Source organism: Hemicordylus capensis, chromosome 2, assembly GCF_027244095.1.
Source record: "Hemicordylus capensis ecotype Gifberg chromosome 2, rHemCap1.1.pri, whole genome shotgun sequence".
Taxonomy (NCBI): domain Eukaryota; kingdom Metazoa; phylum Chordata; class Lepidosauria; order Squamata; family Cordylidae; genus Hemicordylus; species Hemicordylus capensis.
The window spans coordinates 121,998,790-122,016,648 of NC_069658.1; the positions used below are offsets into that span (position 1 = coordinate 121,998,790).

The 17,859-nt window shown below is 43.5% G+C and overlaps 1 protein-coding gene across 13 annotated transcripts in view; it reads right to left on the minus strand.

The window, feature by feature from the left end:
- Positions 1-17,859, minus strand: part of MLLT3 (MLLT3 super elongation complex subunit) — a 236,238-nt gene that overhangs the window by 3,511 nt on the left and 214,868 nt on the right. For all 13 annotated transcript variants that reach the window (XM_053288054.1, XM_053288057.1, XM_053288052.1 and 10 more), the window contains 3 exons: positions 10,828-10,924; positions 5,603-5,674; positions 5,178-5,249 (listed from right to left, as the gene is read on the minus strand). In XM_053288054.1, coding sequence (XP_053144029.1) covers positions 5,178-5,249; positions 5,603-5,674; positions 10,828-10,924 — 241 coding nt within the window. The remainder of the gene's footprint in view (positions 1-5,177; positions 5,250-5,602; positions 5,675-10,827; positions 10,925-17,859) is intronic.

Sequence of the window (17,859 nt, forward strand, 5' to 3'; positions counted from 1 at the left end):
CACTGCCTATCAGCATTTGATCATTGTGGCTGGGGATGATGGGAGTTGGAGTTCAACAACATCTGGGGACTCAAGTTTGGGAACTCCTGTTTTAACCTGTTAGCAACAGAGGCATGATATTCCCTGGAATGCTAAAAATAAACTGCTTTTATATAACTGAATGATAGTACAACTGATGATACACTATTACTTGAGAGGTTCACATATGACAACCTGTTCAAGTGTGGTGTATCAAATGAAAGAGAATGCTGATATGAACGTATGAAGCTGACACATACTGAGGCTGAGCACTGGTCTGTCCAGACAAGGACTGTCTACTCTGACTGGTGGTAGCTCTTCAAGGTCTTTCCCAAAAGGTCCTTCTCAGCCCTACTACCCAAAGTCTGACCCCAACTGGAGTTACTAGGGATTCAACCTAGTAGTCTGCTAGCAAACAAGGGCTCCTCCCAATGATCCAATATACGTTTGTTTGCCTTACAAACAGTTAAATTTGGCTTTATTAATAGAATAAACATTCCACAGAACAAGCTGACTTAAAAGCAACCAACCAAGCAGCCCACATTTGAGTGCATGAAATGCTGCAATAAATGCCACATCTTCCCATAGACAGATGCACCATTGCCTAGGAGACAATGTTTTGGTTTGCTTGGACTCCTAGCAAGTCCTCACTTCCTGTAAACCGAATGATGCCCATTTAGTATCCCAGTAAGAGAACCATGTGTGCATCTTGTTTGAAAAGGCATTTAGTCTGTAGCTTATTTACAGTTAGGTAAAGAAATCCTCTTTTACTGAAACATTATTAACTCTGATTACTGCATCAAATGGCCAAATCTGCTAAATGCACTATAGTTGCAGGTCCATTTGATGCAGTTAGATTAGAAATTTAATTTCTAAAAGTGGAATTGGTAGGTTCTAGAGCTAAAATTCCTCTTGCGCCTTTTTTGAATTCTGTCAGAAGATGGGAGTTTTCCCATTTGCAGCACAAAGGAAGGAGCTTACTACACGGAAACTAAATTAAGTAGATCCATATAAAGTAAGCATATGAACTGCATTAGCCATAAGGATGCAGCACTGAACCAAGCAGCATGGAAAATTGATCAACAACATAAAAGGGGAAAAGCATCTTTCAGTCACAGTTCACCTTCCCAATGCTATTAGCAATCAAACCCCACTTGAATTTGCATTCGCCTCAGACCAGAGGTCCAATGCATTAGGAAAGTCCAAGGTCAGACACAGGCTCCACTGTTATTCAAAAATGGTGTTACTCGGCATCAGCCCTCCCTCCTCCTCGCATCACTGAGACACTTAAAACCCATTCCTTACTCCTGCAGCATTCCCCCCTGCAATTACATCCCACTTTCCATTTCGTAGCCCAGGCATTCTTGAAATTAAATTAGAGAACATAAAGAATGCCATTAAGCAAGTCAACCACCAACTAGAGCCTCTCATGCCTTTTCAGTCATAGTCCTCCTTGTACTGGCAGGGGTGGGGGGAGAGTAAATAACCTGTATCAGGCCCCTGGAGGGAAGCTACGGTACTTCTTGTTTTATTTGCAGAAACCAATGGGAAGGAGAGAACATGCACAAAGTGAAAATATGCGCCAGGTGTGAGAAGAGGCTGCATACTGTTTGTCTGCCCTTGCTCGGCTGTTCCTGGCAAGTAAAGAAAGATGGGAAACTAAGGATGTGTGGGAAGACTGCTAGTCAGTGGTCTTGTGTGCTCTTAGTCTTCCGGGCAGAACTAGTAGATGGAATGAAAAGAAGCAGCAGGTATTGGGGAGGATGGAATGCAGAGATGGGGAACACAGAAGAGACAGCAGCTGTGACAGGAGGAGGAGGAGGAGGAGGAGGCGCCAGCAGCACTCTGGCAGGCATCTATGAGAAGGCAGCATGTCTGTGTACAGGGGATGGGGCATTAAATGGGGCACTTGCTCAATGAGTAAGCGCCCCATTTTTTTTGCAGCCATCACATCCCACATGCACTTCTGGATCAGCAAGAGGTAATAAAATTCCCAGCCAATACACAATGCAAAGCACACAGCAATTACTTTAATTTAACAGGCCAACTTGCTGAGAAGTGCCATGTTTAAAATGGCCACCCACTCATTTATACATGGCTATTTACATTTCACATTGCAGCACTGCTTTGTATTGCAGTTTTGTCACAATGCTTTATGGCTAATGTGGAAATAATTCTAGGTTTCTTTCCATGAGTTAGGAATGTAATCCTAATGTATATTTCACTTAGCTATGACTGAGTAAACTGGCTTCATAATCTTAGAAAAACTTTCAGAAGTGATTCTTTTAAAGGAACTACACTTGATATGCTTTCTTGTGATACCGTGCCAAAACGGGGCCTTCCCCTAACTCCCACAACAATAAATTTCATGAATTTAAAAGCAGTTAGGAAGTGTTAACAGATGGATTTTTAAGCAATGCAGGGTTCTTAAAGGAAACGAGAAAGAAAATCTCATTTGTTGATCGCTATCTATGCTTTTTAAGCTCCTAACTAAGAGCAACATGAACATTTGAACCCTATTATTCATCCTGGTCTCTGAGAAATACAGCTACAGTGTCAATGCCACCTGGTACATCTAAGTGAGATGAATCCCTCCATTTTAATGGGGGCACAAAATACATCAAGATATAGCCATGAAGGCTTTAGGGGAATTCTTGACTGCCCGCCAAAGGGAATAATGTTAATGCCTTTAATATTAGCACTCACATTCTCATCTATTGAAAAACACTTGGGGAAAAGACTTAAGATTATAGCCGTCAAGCCTTCTGATTACTAATGTTAAAAACACAACATTAAAAATACTTTAACCGGAGACCCAGGATACAAGGTCCAAGGGAGTCGTGTTTATTCTTGATGAAGTGTGCTGAACTGTATTGTTTTAATGTACGTTTATGTTTACACACTGCCATTCTCCCTCAGTTTCATTGCCATCTATCATGCTGTAACACTTAAGTGTCTTTATACAAGAATGAATATACAGTACATGAAGGACTGGGTTTTAGTGAATGGCAAACCTTTTAACCTTTAGGAAAGGCCTGAAAGAATTTGGTTGTGCACAAGTCTACTAGGCTACCTTAAAAGCTATTATTTGCAGTAATGTATTTTCACTATAGCCACCTAATGGCGTAGCAGTGAAGTAACTTGCCTAGGGAGCATGAGGTTGCTGGTTTGAATCCCCTCTGGTATGTCCCCCAGACTATGGGAAAAACCTATATCGGGCAGCAGTGATATAGGAAGATGCTGAAAGGCATCATATCGTACTGCGCTGGAGATGGCAATGGTAAAACCCTCCTGTATTCTACCAAAGACAACCACAGGGCTCTGTGGTCGCCAGGAGTCAACACTGACTTGACGGCACAACTTTACTTTATTTTCACTATCTTCAAAGTGAAGATAGTTGCAAAATCCAAATCTCTCTTATTTTAATCTTAACCATGTGCTGAAGTAATGTTAGGTTGAGAGTGTTCAAGGCCACCCAGTAAGATAAGGGTTGAGGAAGGATTTTGTTGCCTTCACTCCATTCAACAAGATATCATTCTATCTATATCATTCTAGAGGTCACCTGAAGTGGGGTACCAAAATTTACATTCCAAAGTATTATGCCTGTCAGTATATAATTTACCATGATTCCTAAATGATCAATAAGTAAATCTTGATCCAGTTTGCCTTAGGACTGATTCATCCATACTCATAGTTTCAATTACAGAGTTTCCAAAGAATGGCCAGAATGGCATTATTGAACAATTAATAAGTTGAGTAGGACATACAGAACTGAATAATTCCCTTTTTAAAAGGCACACACTTAAGATATGTGAAGTCCCTCCAAAAAAATAAAAATAAACTGAGTGTGACCAACAGGTGTTTGAAAACAAATGTATTATACAAGTAAACTTGTCAGAGTGCCAGGATTGGCTTATGAAGCCTTGCCAAGCACACACTTGTGACAAACATGGACACATCACCATGTAGAACAGCATAAATTACTATAACTGCAGAAAATCTATATTAACATGTTTTTTATTTATAAAACATATACAGAACTGATACTATAGTCAGAGGACAAGATACATGCAATCAGCATAATTTAAGAATGGCAAACACATAGATAAATTGCAGCTTTTGCTAGGAAAATACATACGACCGGGGCCAGATCATTACGAATGTCATGTATATTTTGCCAGAAAAATCCACAACTTACATGCACATGATAATCTTAAGTGGGCATACTTGTTTATATTTTGCATTTGGAAATCAGTTCTTGAATACAGAAGTTAATATTTTAAGCAGCCCTTAGATATAGACTGCTGAAAATTAATCTTGTTGGCTTGAATACTACTAGTGACTTTAAAGAAAATTGGAAATTATATGGTTTGAAAAGCTGGGATTTTTAAAATTCTTGGAGTAAAAAACAGATTCCAGTAGGAAAAAGCTGAATTTTGTTACTGAACAACCATATTCAAAGCAGTAACACACCAGCTCCTTGAATAATGATTGAAAAATAAATCCAAATACTGAATTCAAACTTCAGAGCACTGATGTTTCAATGTCGTTCTAAATTGTTGAATTAATTTAATACTGACTGTGTCAATCACCTGGCAAACTGAGGAGAATTATCCCAAGAGGAACCATGTTTCTGCAGGTCAAAGTAATACTTGTGGTTTAGAAAAAAACAACCCTTGAGATATAGGACAGCTTCACACATAATGTGACTGCTAAAGTTGCTGAAAGCTGCTGCAGCAGGAGGTCTACCTCTGGTCTTGGCAATAATGTGCCAAAATTGGGTGTGTCATGCAAACCCACCTATCTTAGCATATCCTGCCCTATTTGCAGTTCTGAACTTAACTGCATTTCAAATCTATATTACAGATGTTGGGTTCGGAATATGCTCAGATTGGTGGGTTTGCATGACATGCCCAATCTTGGTATGTTGTTGCCAAGTCTGGATGCAGGGCTCCCACATGTTCCGGCAACTGCAGTAGCTTGCAGCAACCTTAGCTGCCACTTTAGGTGTGAAGCTGCCCATAATGTATATTCAGAATAAAAGTATCTCTCTTAAAATCTCTGTGATGGATAATCAAGTTCTAGGTACTTGAAGACCATATCTTGGTTTTTGATGTGGACCAACAGACTACATTTAGCATATAAAGAGGTCCTCTCACCTGTTGGAGTACATGCCTTTCCCTTAGTGTCATTAACCTTCTGTGGAGCTCAACTAGTTCATCAAGATATGCCTGAAAACACGCCATGCCAAAATTAAAAGAAAAAAACACACACTTTGTTAAGCTGCAATATTCCTCACTCGGCTCTGAAGACAAACATGAGAACTTTATTCAATCATATGACATTCAAGAGAATAAAACAGATATGGTCAGCTAGTTAGAAAATGGGAAACAGCTTAGGTAACAAATTATACAAGAATATGGGAATGTCCACATGTTGGGTAAACAGCTAGGAAATTGTTAATGAAAGGACACACTAACAATCTTTTTTTTAATATGCTGAAAGACTAAGACTTTTACACAGATGTTAGATAACAATAAGAATGGCATAAGAATAGCTTATTGTCAGCTGTTCTCCTGTTTACCTTATCGCAATCACCATTCTTTATCTGTTTATCTGATTTACTCTGTTTTACAGGACTCTTCACTTCTAGAATCTGGAAAATAAAAAAGTAAATATTTAAGGGCATTACAAATATTAGGGCATCACATATGAACAGGTACACTGAAGAGTAAATTGCTGTTCAACACAAAGAATGGAGCACAATTAGAAATTCCATAAGCAAGCCTCTTTCTTGTCTTTGTAGCAGTCAATTTATCTAACCTACATATTCCTCCTGTCACATACCTCACTGAAAACAATTTACCAGAAAATAAAATACATGAGAAAAAGTATTATAAATCACTCTACACTCTGAAACAGGCTTTAGAATGTTAATTAAACGAACTGTACTAAGAAAAACATTTACTCATGAAACATTCACTCATGTCATTGCAAAAAATTAATATGATTATTGCCACAAATCCAGTACTGAATCTGAGTCATTTAACTACTTTGGACTATTTATACATAAACATGCCCATTCACGAACATAAATCTGAAGCAGAGTATGGCTCCTTGATGCAGATCCCAAGTGCATGACAGCTGTGCTTTTAGAGTAAGATACAGACACACTAATAATACGGATACACCATAACGGTTCACACTAAGAGGACAATGAATGGCCATTTGTAATGGTGGCAGGAGAGAAAATCAACCCACTCATACATTTTGCTTCTGTAGAGTCAGGGGTATAGTCCATATGTCCTAAACCAAAGACTCATACTGGGAAAATAGTTCTACTGCATACAATTCTCACTGCTTTCCTTGGTTAGCCGGTCCACAAGTTAGCCCACTTGTGCCCCAAATGTTTATGCCTTTGCCATCTTGAATCAGGGTGTATGACATCATCACAAACTGTGCCATTGTGTCCCTACAGCTGTAGCAAATTTGGTTCAAATTGGTAAGGCGGTTCACAAGTTAGCCCATTTGCACCGCAAAAGTTCACGCGTCCGCCATCTTGAATTGGGGTGTGTGACATCATAATAAACTTCACCACTGAGGTGTCCCTACAACTGTACCAAATTTGGTTCATATTGGCCCAGGCATTGTGAAGTTGATGGACCTACAGAAGAAATTGATCTCATAAGCATACTGGAAAGTAGGCTAAAAAAAAATCTGTTCCTCAAGTGAGAATCATTAGTTCTCTCACTAAGGTAAAATTCAACAGGGTTCACAGGGTTTCAAAATTCAATAATCAATGAAAGTTGCTGATTGATTGTTTGAATCTGAAACACTACTGAATGAATTTGAGATTTGCTTTAAATATGAAATAATATATGTGAAAAGTTTTGAGCCCTCTATATGTCTGAACATTACTACTACAAATAGTTTGCCTGTTCTGTTCAAATTATAAGGCAAATAGGTTGAGGGCAAGCAGTTTAACTTTACATTTGCTGTTCACACATCCTGGCCAGCTATTCCTATATATCAGCAACATGATACCAAGCACACGGTTTGAAGCTGAACCATATAGCTTGCATGCTACATTCCCTCTAAGCTGAGTGCATGAGCACAAAATTCAATCCCCTCACGCAGTGATTCCAAGCAGCCGGACATTCTCATTTGTCTGCCGCTGCTGCTGGCTTCCCCGCCACCAGCTGCTGCTCCCCTGGTCCTCCCACTGCTGCCTTCCCCCTCCCCATGGCTGCTGCTTCACTCTCCACTGCTGCCTTTCCCCCCACCGCCTGTTCTCCATTGCTGCCAGTCACCGCCATGTGGGCTCTTGCCGGAGCAAGACTGGGGAAATTGGCTCCCTCCCGCAAGCGAGACCGCCATTTACCTGCTCTGGATGCAGCAAGAGCCCTATTACAGCAAGTGCCTGAGCTTTGCTCATTGAGAGATTTCAGGGCACGTGTGCCTGCTGTACTGGCAAGGCTCTCTACTGCAGGGGGAGTGGGAAGAGCAGTCAACGTGGCAAATGAAGCTGTTGTGGGGCTAAATAACGTAAAAAAGCACAAAACACACATCAAGGCTGAGTAAAAAAAAAACTGATAGTAATCTCCTGGTAGTGACCTCGCGAGACTGTGGGGCAAGAGAGACTTAAGGGGAAAACAGCTAGCTGGGCAGAAAGCTAGTAAAGGAAGAAGGATCGCGTGGCAGAGCAATTAATTCATTGCTGCTGCTGAATCTTTGTGAACCTTTCTTGACTGATCACCTTTTCAAACCCTCTCAAAGAACCCCAAAAGGCTGAGGTAAGAGTTCCACTAATAGATTATTTAATTTTATAAATAATAAATTAAGTATTGGATGCTGCTGCTGGTATGGTACCATGGAAATAATACAGAATTTTGCTCGCCCACCCTCCACCCAAGAGTATATATATTTTTGAATGTTTACTTCTTGGTTCAATATTAGTTGAATATTAGCTGAATTGTTTCATTTTTTTTTAAAAAAAGACATGCTTTAAAAACATCTTAACACAAGGAAAATACCCCCACACACCCACACTCTAAATTCCCACCCCCACAATACTTCCTTTGTTTTATTTTTATTTTTTTAAATTAAAAATAATTAGTTATTTTTTAAAAATTATGTGCAGTCCTTCAACAGTGATTCTAGAACAAGTTACAAAATCTTTTACTGCTTGATCTGATGGAGCACACAAAACAATACACATATAATGGAGAATCTGGTGTTGCTTTTTGCACAATATATTTGACTGTTTTGGTTAATATTTTAATGGCTATATTTGGTTTTAATGTGCCTTTCATGTACATTTTTTAATATTTTAAATATTTTCACATTTTCAGTGTATGTGTACTTTTAGTTCTTGCTCTGAGCTTGTGTGATATTATTATTACAATTATTATTTATGTACCTCTATCCAATAAAATGTTCTGAAAATGTTTAACATTGGAATTGGAAAGATAAGAAAATTAAATGATTCCCTGATAAGAAAATTAAATGATAAGAAAATTAAATGATAAGAAAATTAAATTAAATTCAAATTTAAATAAACAAAACTTAGACAATGGAGTAATTTAATTTTATTGTTTTATTTCATTTAATAACATTTATTTATTATAATTTTATTATTTAACACAAAATAATATTTATTATTTTATAGGCCACTTTTAACCAGCAACTGCTATTAAAACAGAATAAAATTGTAAAATACTCTTCTTTCCTTCCATATTTATGGTGTGCACATGAGTGTGGTATCTATAGTGGCACATAATAATGCATATGCGCAAAAATGCCTTGATACTACCGCCCAGAACAAAACTTGTTCCACTCATTGATGAAAAAAATTAGAGGGAACACTGCTTGCATGTGTGATCAGGAGCTTTCAGATATGATGCAGCATAAGTACAGGCTGCGTATCCCTTATCCGGACTGCTTGGGACCAGAAGTGTTCCCGATTTTGGATTTTCCTGGATTTTGGAATATTTGCATAATGAGATATCTTGGGCATGGGATCCAAGTCTAAACACGAAAGGTTACTGTATTTTATAAAAACAGAGCAGGCACCAACAGAGTGCCAAAACAGAGCAGGCGCCAAACTGAGAATGCATTCTTGCTGCCTCCTGCCAGGGGAAAGCCAGTTTAAGGGTTAAACGGAGGGAATCCAGGTTCCTAGAGAGGAGACTGGGAAGACACATTCGGCATGGGCGCCTTCCCTTCCAGCCCCTCCCCCAACAAAGGAGGCTTTGTGTCTTTTCCTGCCCGCGGGATCTGCAGCCCCCCTCTGAGAAGAGAACTTGGCAGTTGCCAATGTAGGTGAGGTGCGTGGAGACCCCAGAGCTGCGGGGGAGGCGATGCAAGGGAGGAAAGCAGGGAGTGGGCTTGGGACGATGGAACCAGGGGAGAAATGTCCCTAGTGGGCAATGAGGGGGATGAGATGTGTGCAGACTTCTGAAATAAGTAAGTTTTGACTGCATGTTTAAAAGCAGCAAAATTGGGAATCTGCGAGCGAGTGAGCTGAGGCATTTTATTTTTTGTTTTTGTTATGGCGTGGTATCTGGATTTTGGAGCATTCTGGATTTTGGATGTCGGGATACTCAACCTGTACCATTTTTTCTATTAGCTTTCGCCTGGTGCAAATAATATCTAAACCAAGTCTTAGTGTTTGGGCTGGAGAAAAGTTAACATTATATCACATCTTCCTGGCAAGGTGTTTAAAAGATGGGAGACTTTCCCCCCCAGTTTTTCTTTTTTCGAGATGTGCAAAATTTGGCACACAACCACTAGAAGTTAGTAATGGAAGTCCTATAGACTACATCTACTTCCAGGAAGGAGAGCACAAATCTTCCTTTCTTCTAACACTTCAAGCATGATGAGATTTAGTATTGTGAGGCAAGTTAGCTAAGCAAGCAGAGATACTTATACAGGTAGACTTCCTTATTCACGGGGGTTCCGTTCCACGGCTGTACCATGGATACAGAAACTGCAAATAAGGAAGTATTGATCCCTATGGGATCGTGGGAATTCTGTTCCTGGTTGGCCGAAAATGCCCCCAAACCGGCCAATTTTCGTGTGTGGGGGAGCTCCTTACCTTTCTCTGCTGCTCCCCTCCAAGTAACGTCGTGCTACAAAATGGCCAATAATTGGCTGAAAATCGTGCTTTTTTCCGCCCCACCATTTTTTTGGATGGGAACCATTTTGTGGCTCTGAGTCCAAGAATGGTGGCTGGAAATGACCTCCACGGTCATTTCCATCCCACCTCAGACCTGCAGATATGCGAGGTCAATGTGTTCCCCCCACCTTCTGCATATGCTGAGATCAGTGTCATTTCCCCGACTGCGGATACGCAAACCCGCGGATGATGAATCCTCTAGTAAGGAGGTTTACCTATACATCTCACATACATCACAGTACCTGGGCTAATATTTCTATGTGGCATTATTACTCTTTTTAACAAACAAAACAAAACTTCAGGTAGAAATAATAGTAATTGCGCACATTTCACAAGCAGACTTATTCTTGATTTGCATAACAGTCACATTACAACACATACTTAAGGAGATTTTCCTGTTAATACCACAGTAGCATTTAACTCAACAACAAATTAATACTATCAGTACACAAATACAGCTGTTGAACATCATTAAAAAAACAAACCACCATGTCTTGAAATAGGTTCCTCTCCACTGGTTTACACTAAGCACTTGTACAATCAAATGCTTCCCAAACTTGAGGAACAAAAGAAAAATCATTAATTAAAACATTAAGGGATCACAGCTAGATAGTCATGCCATGATATAGTACCTGGTTGTTGTTGGTTTTTAATAAAGGTGGTGGCTCATGGCGTAGCGGTGAAGATGCTGAACTGCTGTCACTGTCACTTCCATCACTTAGACTAACCCTGGGAAGAGAGAAACATGTAAACTATAGATGGGAGCAACATATGGATTGTGGGCAAAACCCACAAAAGACAATTTTACATAGCCCACAATAGGAATGTGCACATAACTGGGAGGGAAGTTCGAAGGTGGTGGGTAGGGGTGTGCAAACAGGTTCAACGTTGAATGTGTTCGACATCGAACTGGTTCAGTTCGACCATTTCGGGTCGAACCAAACCACCCCGTTTGGTCTGACCCCGGACTGAACACCCCCGAATGTTTGGGGCGGGTTCGCAAGCTTCATTTTGTAAAAATAAATAAATAACTAAAATTATCTTTTACTCCCCTCAGGGGACTACCTGGAGGCGGTGGTGTGTGTGTGTAGGTTTCCCCTTCCCTTGCCAGCCTTCCTCATACCCCCCTCCACCAGTTCAGCCACGCTTCAACCGTTTTTTGGCCTTCACCCGGAGGCCATTATGGAGGCTGCGCATTATGGGCCACGCAGAGGCCATGTGGGCAGTTGTGTGGCCTCTATAAGGGCTGTGGGGTGAAGGCTGAAAAATGGCCAAAGAGTGGCTGAACCGGCCGAAAGGGGCATGAGGAAGGCCAGCGGGGGGAGGGGGAACCTCCGCAGACCCCCAATGCTGCCTCTAGGAACTCCCCCAAGGGGAGTAAAAGGTAAACCGAACTGGCCCATATGGGTTTGAGGCTGGTCCGGCATTGAACCGAACCACCCAGGCATGGATTCCAGGCACATCCCTAGCGGTGAGGGGGTCAGACTTTAAGGGTGGGGGACTCTACTATCCCCCCACCAGGGCTCCATTATCAAAGGCTCCTTTGGTGCGGCAGCATACCTCCCTGCTGCCCTGTCCCCTTTGCCCGGAAGTAGGAGAAAGTACCTGGCATGCGTGCACGTGTCAGGTCCGGGCACACACGCCAGGTACTTCCTGCTACTTCTGGGCAAAGAGGGTACTGGGAGGCAGGGAGTTATGCTGGCGCCTCAAAGGATCCTTTTATAACAGAGTGCTGGCAGGGGGAAAGCGGAGGGAGGATTAAGTGCACCCTCCCCTGCCCTTCAAGTCTGGCCCCCCACCGTATTCGAACTGGCCGAACAGCCAGTTGTTCAAACCGGTTTGGAGGCCTTTAAAAAGTCCTTCAAATGAGTTTGTGCACATCCCTAGCCCACAACCCAAATCACAATCTTGATCATCTCAGACTTTATTTTCAAGGTGGCAAGTGTTCTAGTTCTCACAGTATGAAAGAGAAGGCAAGTGTGTGTGAGAGAGCAATAGCGGAGACCAGGTCCAAAAAACCCACAAAACCCTCCGATAACTGGGCAAAGAGGTGCATTTTAAAATGGTGGCTTTCTTATAGATTTAGCAGGGAGAGAGCAACTATCTTTATTCACCCCAACAAAGCACCCCCTGTGGCTGTTGCTGGTGATTCCCCTTCTGCTTCTTGTTACTGAGAGCCCCTATGGGACAGGTACCCTTTTATTCCCCACTACTTTGTTCATCTCTTTGCTATGTAAGCCTCTTGAGGAACTTTTATATAATGCTTGAAAAGAAGTATATAAAATATTCTATACAATGACAAATCAAATTTAATTATACTTTTCAAGTTCCAGTAACCTGGATTTTCCAAGGTCTGATTCAACTTTTCACATTTGAGAACAAACTCTTAATAAAAAGATCTCTGAAGAACTACAGTTGCTTACCTGTAACTTTGATTCTTTTAGTGATCATCTGTCCTTTTACACCAATGGGCTATGCACCTTCATAGAGACCTCGTCGGAACCTAACAAGCTCAATTCTCCTGCTTTAGGCAGGAACCACGCCCCCAGCCGCTATACGCGGCTGCGCCACTCTACATCCCCTCAGTCATGGAGTCTGCCTTCAGTAGACTCAGCAGGGAGGATGGGAAGGCATGTAAAACCACAGATGACCACTAGATGAACCAAAGTTACAGGTAAGCACGTGGTCTCTTTAGACGTGGTCTCTGTCTTTTACACCAATGGGCGTTTAACAAGCTAGCACCCCAGGTGGAGGGAACAAACAGAAACAAGGATGCGCTCTGCAAGAAGTATTTATTCCAAATAACAAAGTACATCAACTGAAAACAGACTGCAGGACAGTCCTGCCAAACTTAGCATTGTTCCATGCCCTGGCATCAATAGCATAATGATGAATAAAGTAATGGGGCGAAGCCCAAGTAGCTGCTTGACAGAGAGTGTCCAAAGGGACTGCATGATCAAAGGCAACAGAGGTTGCCATGGACTGAACTGAGTGCGCCTTAACGGTCGCAGGCAATTGTTTATGTGCCAAGGTGTAGCAAAGTTCAATAGTAAAAACAATTCACCTATACAGGGACTGAGCAGAAACTTGCAAGCCTTTGCGAGGCCCATCATACAGAACAAATAGAGAAGGAGTTTTTCCTCCACTCTGGTGACCTCTGAACATAGAAGGACAATGCCCTCCAAACATCCAAATGATGAAACCTGCATACTGCATCCGATGAAACGTTTTGAAAAAATACAGGCAAGGTGAGTGGTAGGGACGATGAAAGGTAGAAACTACCTTTGGAAGGAACTGAACATCCGGTCGGACCACAACCTCATCTTTATGAAACTGCAGGTATGGCAGATCAACTCTCAGAGCCTGCAGTTCCCTCATCCTCCTAGCAGAGGTAATCGCCACTAAGAAGGCAATCTTCCATGTCAGGAAACGAGGATCAATTGAAGCCAAAGGCTCAAAGGGCAGTTGCAGCAAACCAGCCATTACCATAGACCAGGCCTGCTCAACTTAGGCCCCCCCAGCTGTTTTTGGACTAGACTCCCATAATTCTCAGCCACAGCAGCCAATAGCCAGGAATTATGGGAATTGTAGGCCAACATCTGCAGGAGGGCCGAAGTTGAGCAGGCCTGTCATAGACAAATCCCAAGCTGGTGACATAACAGGGTCATCCAGTAAAACATGGGACAAACCCTTTACAAAACTCTTTATCAGCGTTTCCTTGAACCAGGAAACTCAAGTGGCAGGTGAATGCACCACAATGGTTGCCAAATGTACTCAGAGAGAAGAGCTTCAAACCAGCCTCTTTCAAAGATAACAGATAGGTACGAACATTTTGAACCAAAGCGTTAAGAACATCAAACCCATTTTGAGTAGCAAATGTACAGAAACGAGTCCATTTATGTCCATACGACTTCCTTGTTGAGGGCTTTCCAGCCACAAGCAAAACGTCTCTGAATCTCACTGGGAAGCCGGTAAGATCTTCCAGGTAGTCAGGTGCAGAGACTGGAGGTCCGGATGGAGCACCCGACCCTTTTCCTGTGACAGCAGATAAGGTAGAGTGGAAAGGTGCACACAAGTCACTGCCAGCCATCTCAGAGCCGCAAACCAAGGCCTCCTGGGCCATCAAGGGGCTATCAGGATGGCTCTGGAGTGGTCCTCCCTCAGCTTGAGAAGAATCTTTGGTATGAGGGGATGTGGCAGAAACAGATAAAGGAAGGGGCCTTTCTAGGACAGGATGAAAGCATCGCCCAGAGTGCCCTCCCCTTCCCCTCTCCTGGAACAATAGAGGGCACACAGAGCAGTGTCCCGAGATGCAAAGACATCCAGAACCTGAGCACCATACATTGCGAATATGTTCCCGAGTACACCCCAATCCAACATCCACTCGTGGGAAACTGTTTTTAGTCTACTCAATGGGTCCGCCTGGACATTCAGGTTCTCTTGGATGTACAACGCATGTGGCGTCACTGCATGTGCTACACACCAATGCCACAAGTTGACAGAAACAAACAGGAGGCTCCCTGAGGTCGTGCCTCTCTGCCGATTGATATAGGCTTTTGCCGTCGTATTCCCACCGAATCCCCCACAATTAAAGGTAAGAAGCCCCTTAGGGCATGGAATATGGCCAACAGTTCTAAATAATTGATGTGCCGATGCTTCTCTGCCTGTGTCCAATGGCCACTCAGGCGATATTCGCCCATATGAGTACCCTATCCTAGCTCCGTGTCGGTTGCAATCACCCAGCAATTACAGGTAAGAAGCCCCTTAAGGCATGGAATATGGCCAACAGTTCTAAATAACTGATGTGCTGACACCTCTCTACCAGCGTCCAATGGCCACTCAGGCAATAATCGCCCATATGACCGCCCCATCCTAGCTTGGATGCGTCGGAGAGCCAAGGTCCAGATGACGGGGCTTGACCCACCAAGCTGCGGCCTCCCACACCAGCTGGGGAGACATGCTCTCCTACTGAGTGGAGTCCCGAAGGGGGTCGAACACATCCAGGAACCACCTCTGAATGATGCGCATCTGAAGATGTGCATGAGGAAGCACGTATATGGTGGCAGCCATATGGCCTAACAGGTGCTGCACTGAGTGCATGGTCTGTGGCTCCCCGGCCAGAAAGATGGAGACCACTCATATAAGTGTCTATATTTGGACCTCTGGGAGACCTTCTCCAAGCTGTTGTTGAAGATCAGCCCTATAAATTGTATCCTGTGGACAGGGCCAGCTGGGACTTCTCAAAGTTGATCTGCAAGCCCAGGCCCTGCAAAGTGTCTATGACTGCATTGAGAGAGCTTAAAGCAACCTGCTTTGAACCTGCTAGGATGAGCCAATCATCCAGATATGGCAGGATTTGTATCTCTTGCTCTTGCAGAAACGCCACCATAGGGGCCAGACATTTTGTAAAGGCCCATGAGGCTGTTGTTAGGCCAAATAGTAAGGCCTTGAACTGGTAGGTGATACCCCCATCTGGAAATGCAGGAAACGGCAATGTCGAATGTGTATGGAGATACGACAGTATGCGTCTCTCAGGTCTAAAGAGACCATCCACACGTCCCTCTCCATCAGGGCCAAAATAGTTGGTACCGACAACATCCAGAAATGCTTGTAAACAAGGTGTTTGTTTAAGCCCCTGAGGTCCAATATAGGGCACTGACTGCCGTCTGGTTTTGGAACGACAAAGTAAAGGGAATAAAAACTGGGGTACATCATATTGGTGACCCTTTTGATTGCATCCTTCAAGAGAAGAGCGGAGACCTCCTGATCCAATGCTGGGGTCGACAGCGTAGTCACAACCCCAGACAATGGTGGTGTCTGATGAAACTCAAGGGCATAGCTCATGTGTATGATGGTGAGGACCCACTGATCCACAGTAACTTTGTCCCAATTCACCGCAAAGGGAGCCAGGCGGGTCCAAAAGGCCCAATAGTCATTGCTGCTTCTGAAAGGCAGGCTTACTGCGTTGGAAACCAGACTTGTATCAAGGTTGGAATCTGTTAACTCGAAAGGAACACTCCAATGAGGATTGTTGCTGAGAAGGAACTTTAGTCTGCTGGTAAGGAGACCACCTGGGCTGCCTCTGCAGCTTAGGAACAGAGGAAGAGTAGGACATAGATTTTGCTGTACTCCTCACCTTCTGCACCTTGTCATCAGTCTGTTCCATGAAGAGGCTCAAACTTTCAAAGGGAAGATCCTCAATCCTAGCATGAGCCTTGTAGGTCAGCCCGGAGGAACACAGCCAGGCATGCCTCCTGAGAGCCACAGACATGGCCATCACCTTTGCTGCGCACTCCACAGAGTGTCTCATCAAGTAAAGTTCTTGCTTTGCCACCTGCACAGCCTCGCACAGAAAAGCCTTCACCAGATATCGCTTATCCTGAGGCAGGAGATCTAAAAAGGGGGCCATCTTTCCTCACAAAAAATGATTATATCTGGCATAATAGGCCTGGTAATTGGCAACCCACAAATGTAGAGCTAGAGTAGAGTCTCCTCCCAAAGGATTCCAACTTTCTCCCCACATCACTTATCAGAGTGACTGTGACTTTTAGACTTTTACAGGAATGCTTCCACCACAATGGAATTAGGTGTAGGATGATTCTTCAAAAAGGTCATATCCTCTTGTATCTGTACACTACAGAAATTCTCCAAATGCCTGTTGGGTAGTGAAAGAGTTGTTGGCTTCTTCCAGTTCCCACACATGACCCCCAATAAGGCAGCATCAATGAGAGAGAATAAAGGGTCCAATTCCCATTTTTGTTGCATATCAAGGCTCACACCGAGGGCCGAGGCCATGCGGGCCACATAGGCTGAGTATTGCTTCCGATCTTCCGACAGTGACACAGTTTTAGAGTGAGATTGATTGTCCAAAGAGGACAACCCCAGGGAGACTATGTCTGGGTCCGGAGAGCCAGGTTCACTTTCATTTTACGTCTCAGAAGGTGCAACTGGAACTGAGGGACAGCTGGAAGCTCTGGATGGTTATCCAATGGGTTTGGTACCGATTCATCAGTCAGTACCAAGGAAGGTTGCGGCACCGGATGCCAAACCGGAACCTTTGGAGGTCGAACCGTGCCCACTAAGGCAGTCATGAAGGTCTCGTCGAGGCGAGCGAGAGCGAGGCCTCCCTTCCAAATGCCGAGGGGTCTTACGCCAATCACGATTAGTCCCGGCATCTCCGTAAGCCGATCCAAGATCCGTACCGGCGCTTCCCATAGTCAGAACAATCCGATCAATAATCAGAGGGATACTGTCTATAAATGATGGCTTCCCGGAGCCAATCTCCATAGGAGAAGGGTTTGTTATCTACATACGGAGAACCCCGTGCAGAGTCACGGTATTGATCTGTGTATGACGGTCCACGTTGCTCCCAATCTCTCCCATATCTGTACTTGGAGAAGTGCTCCTCCAAGTCCCAGTGTGCCCTCCGATCCCCATGGGGTGGCCTGTTCCATGTGGCGCATGGGAGATGAATGACGCCTAAGCAGCAACATCGAATTCGCAGCGGGCTTGTCTGGTGAATAGAGTTAGTTGTCAGAGGTAGCACAGTCTCGTTCATCGGCCGCACTCATTCCTGTCCCATAAAGGTACAATCAGGTGCCTGGCTCCAAGACATTGAAGCCACCTGAGAACTTGGTATCGGAGGAACTGGTACCCTAGCTGGC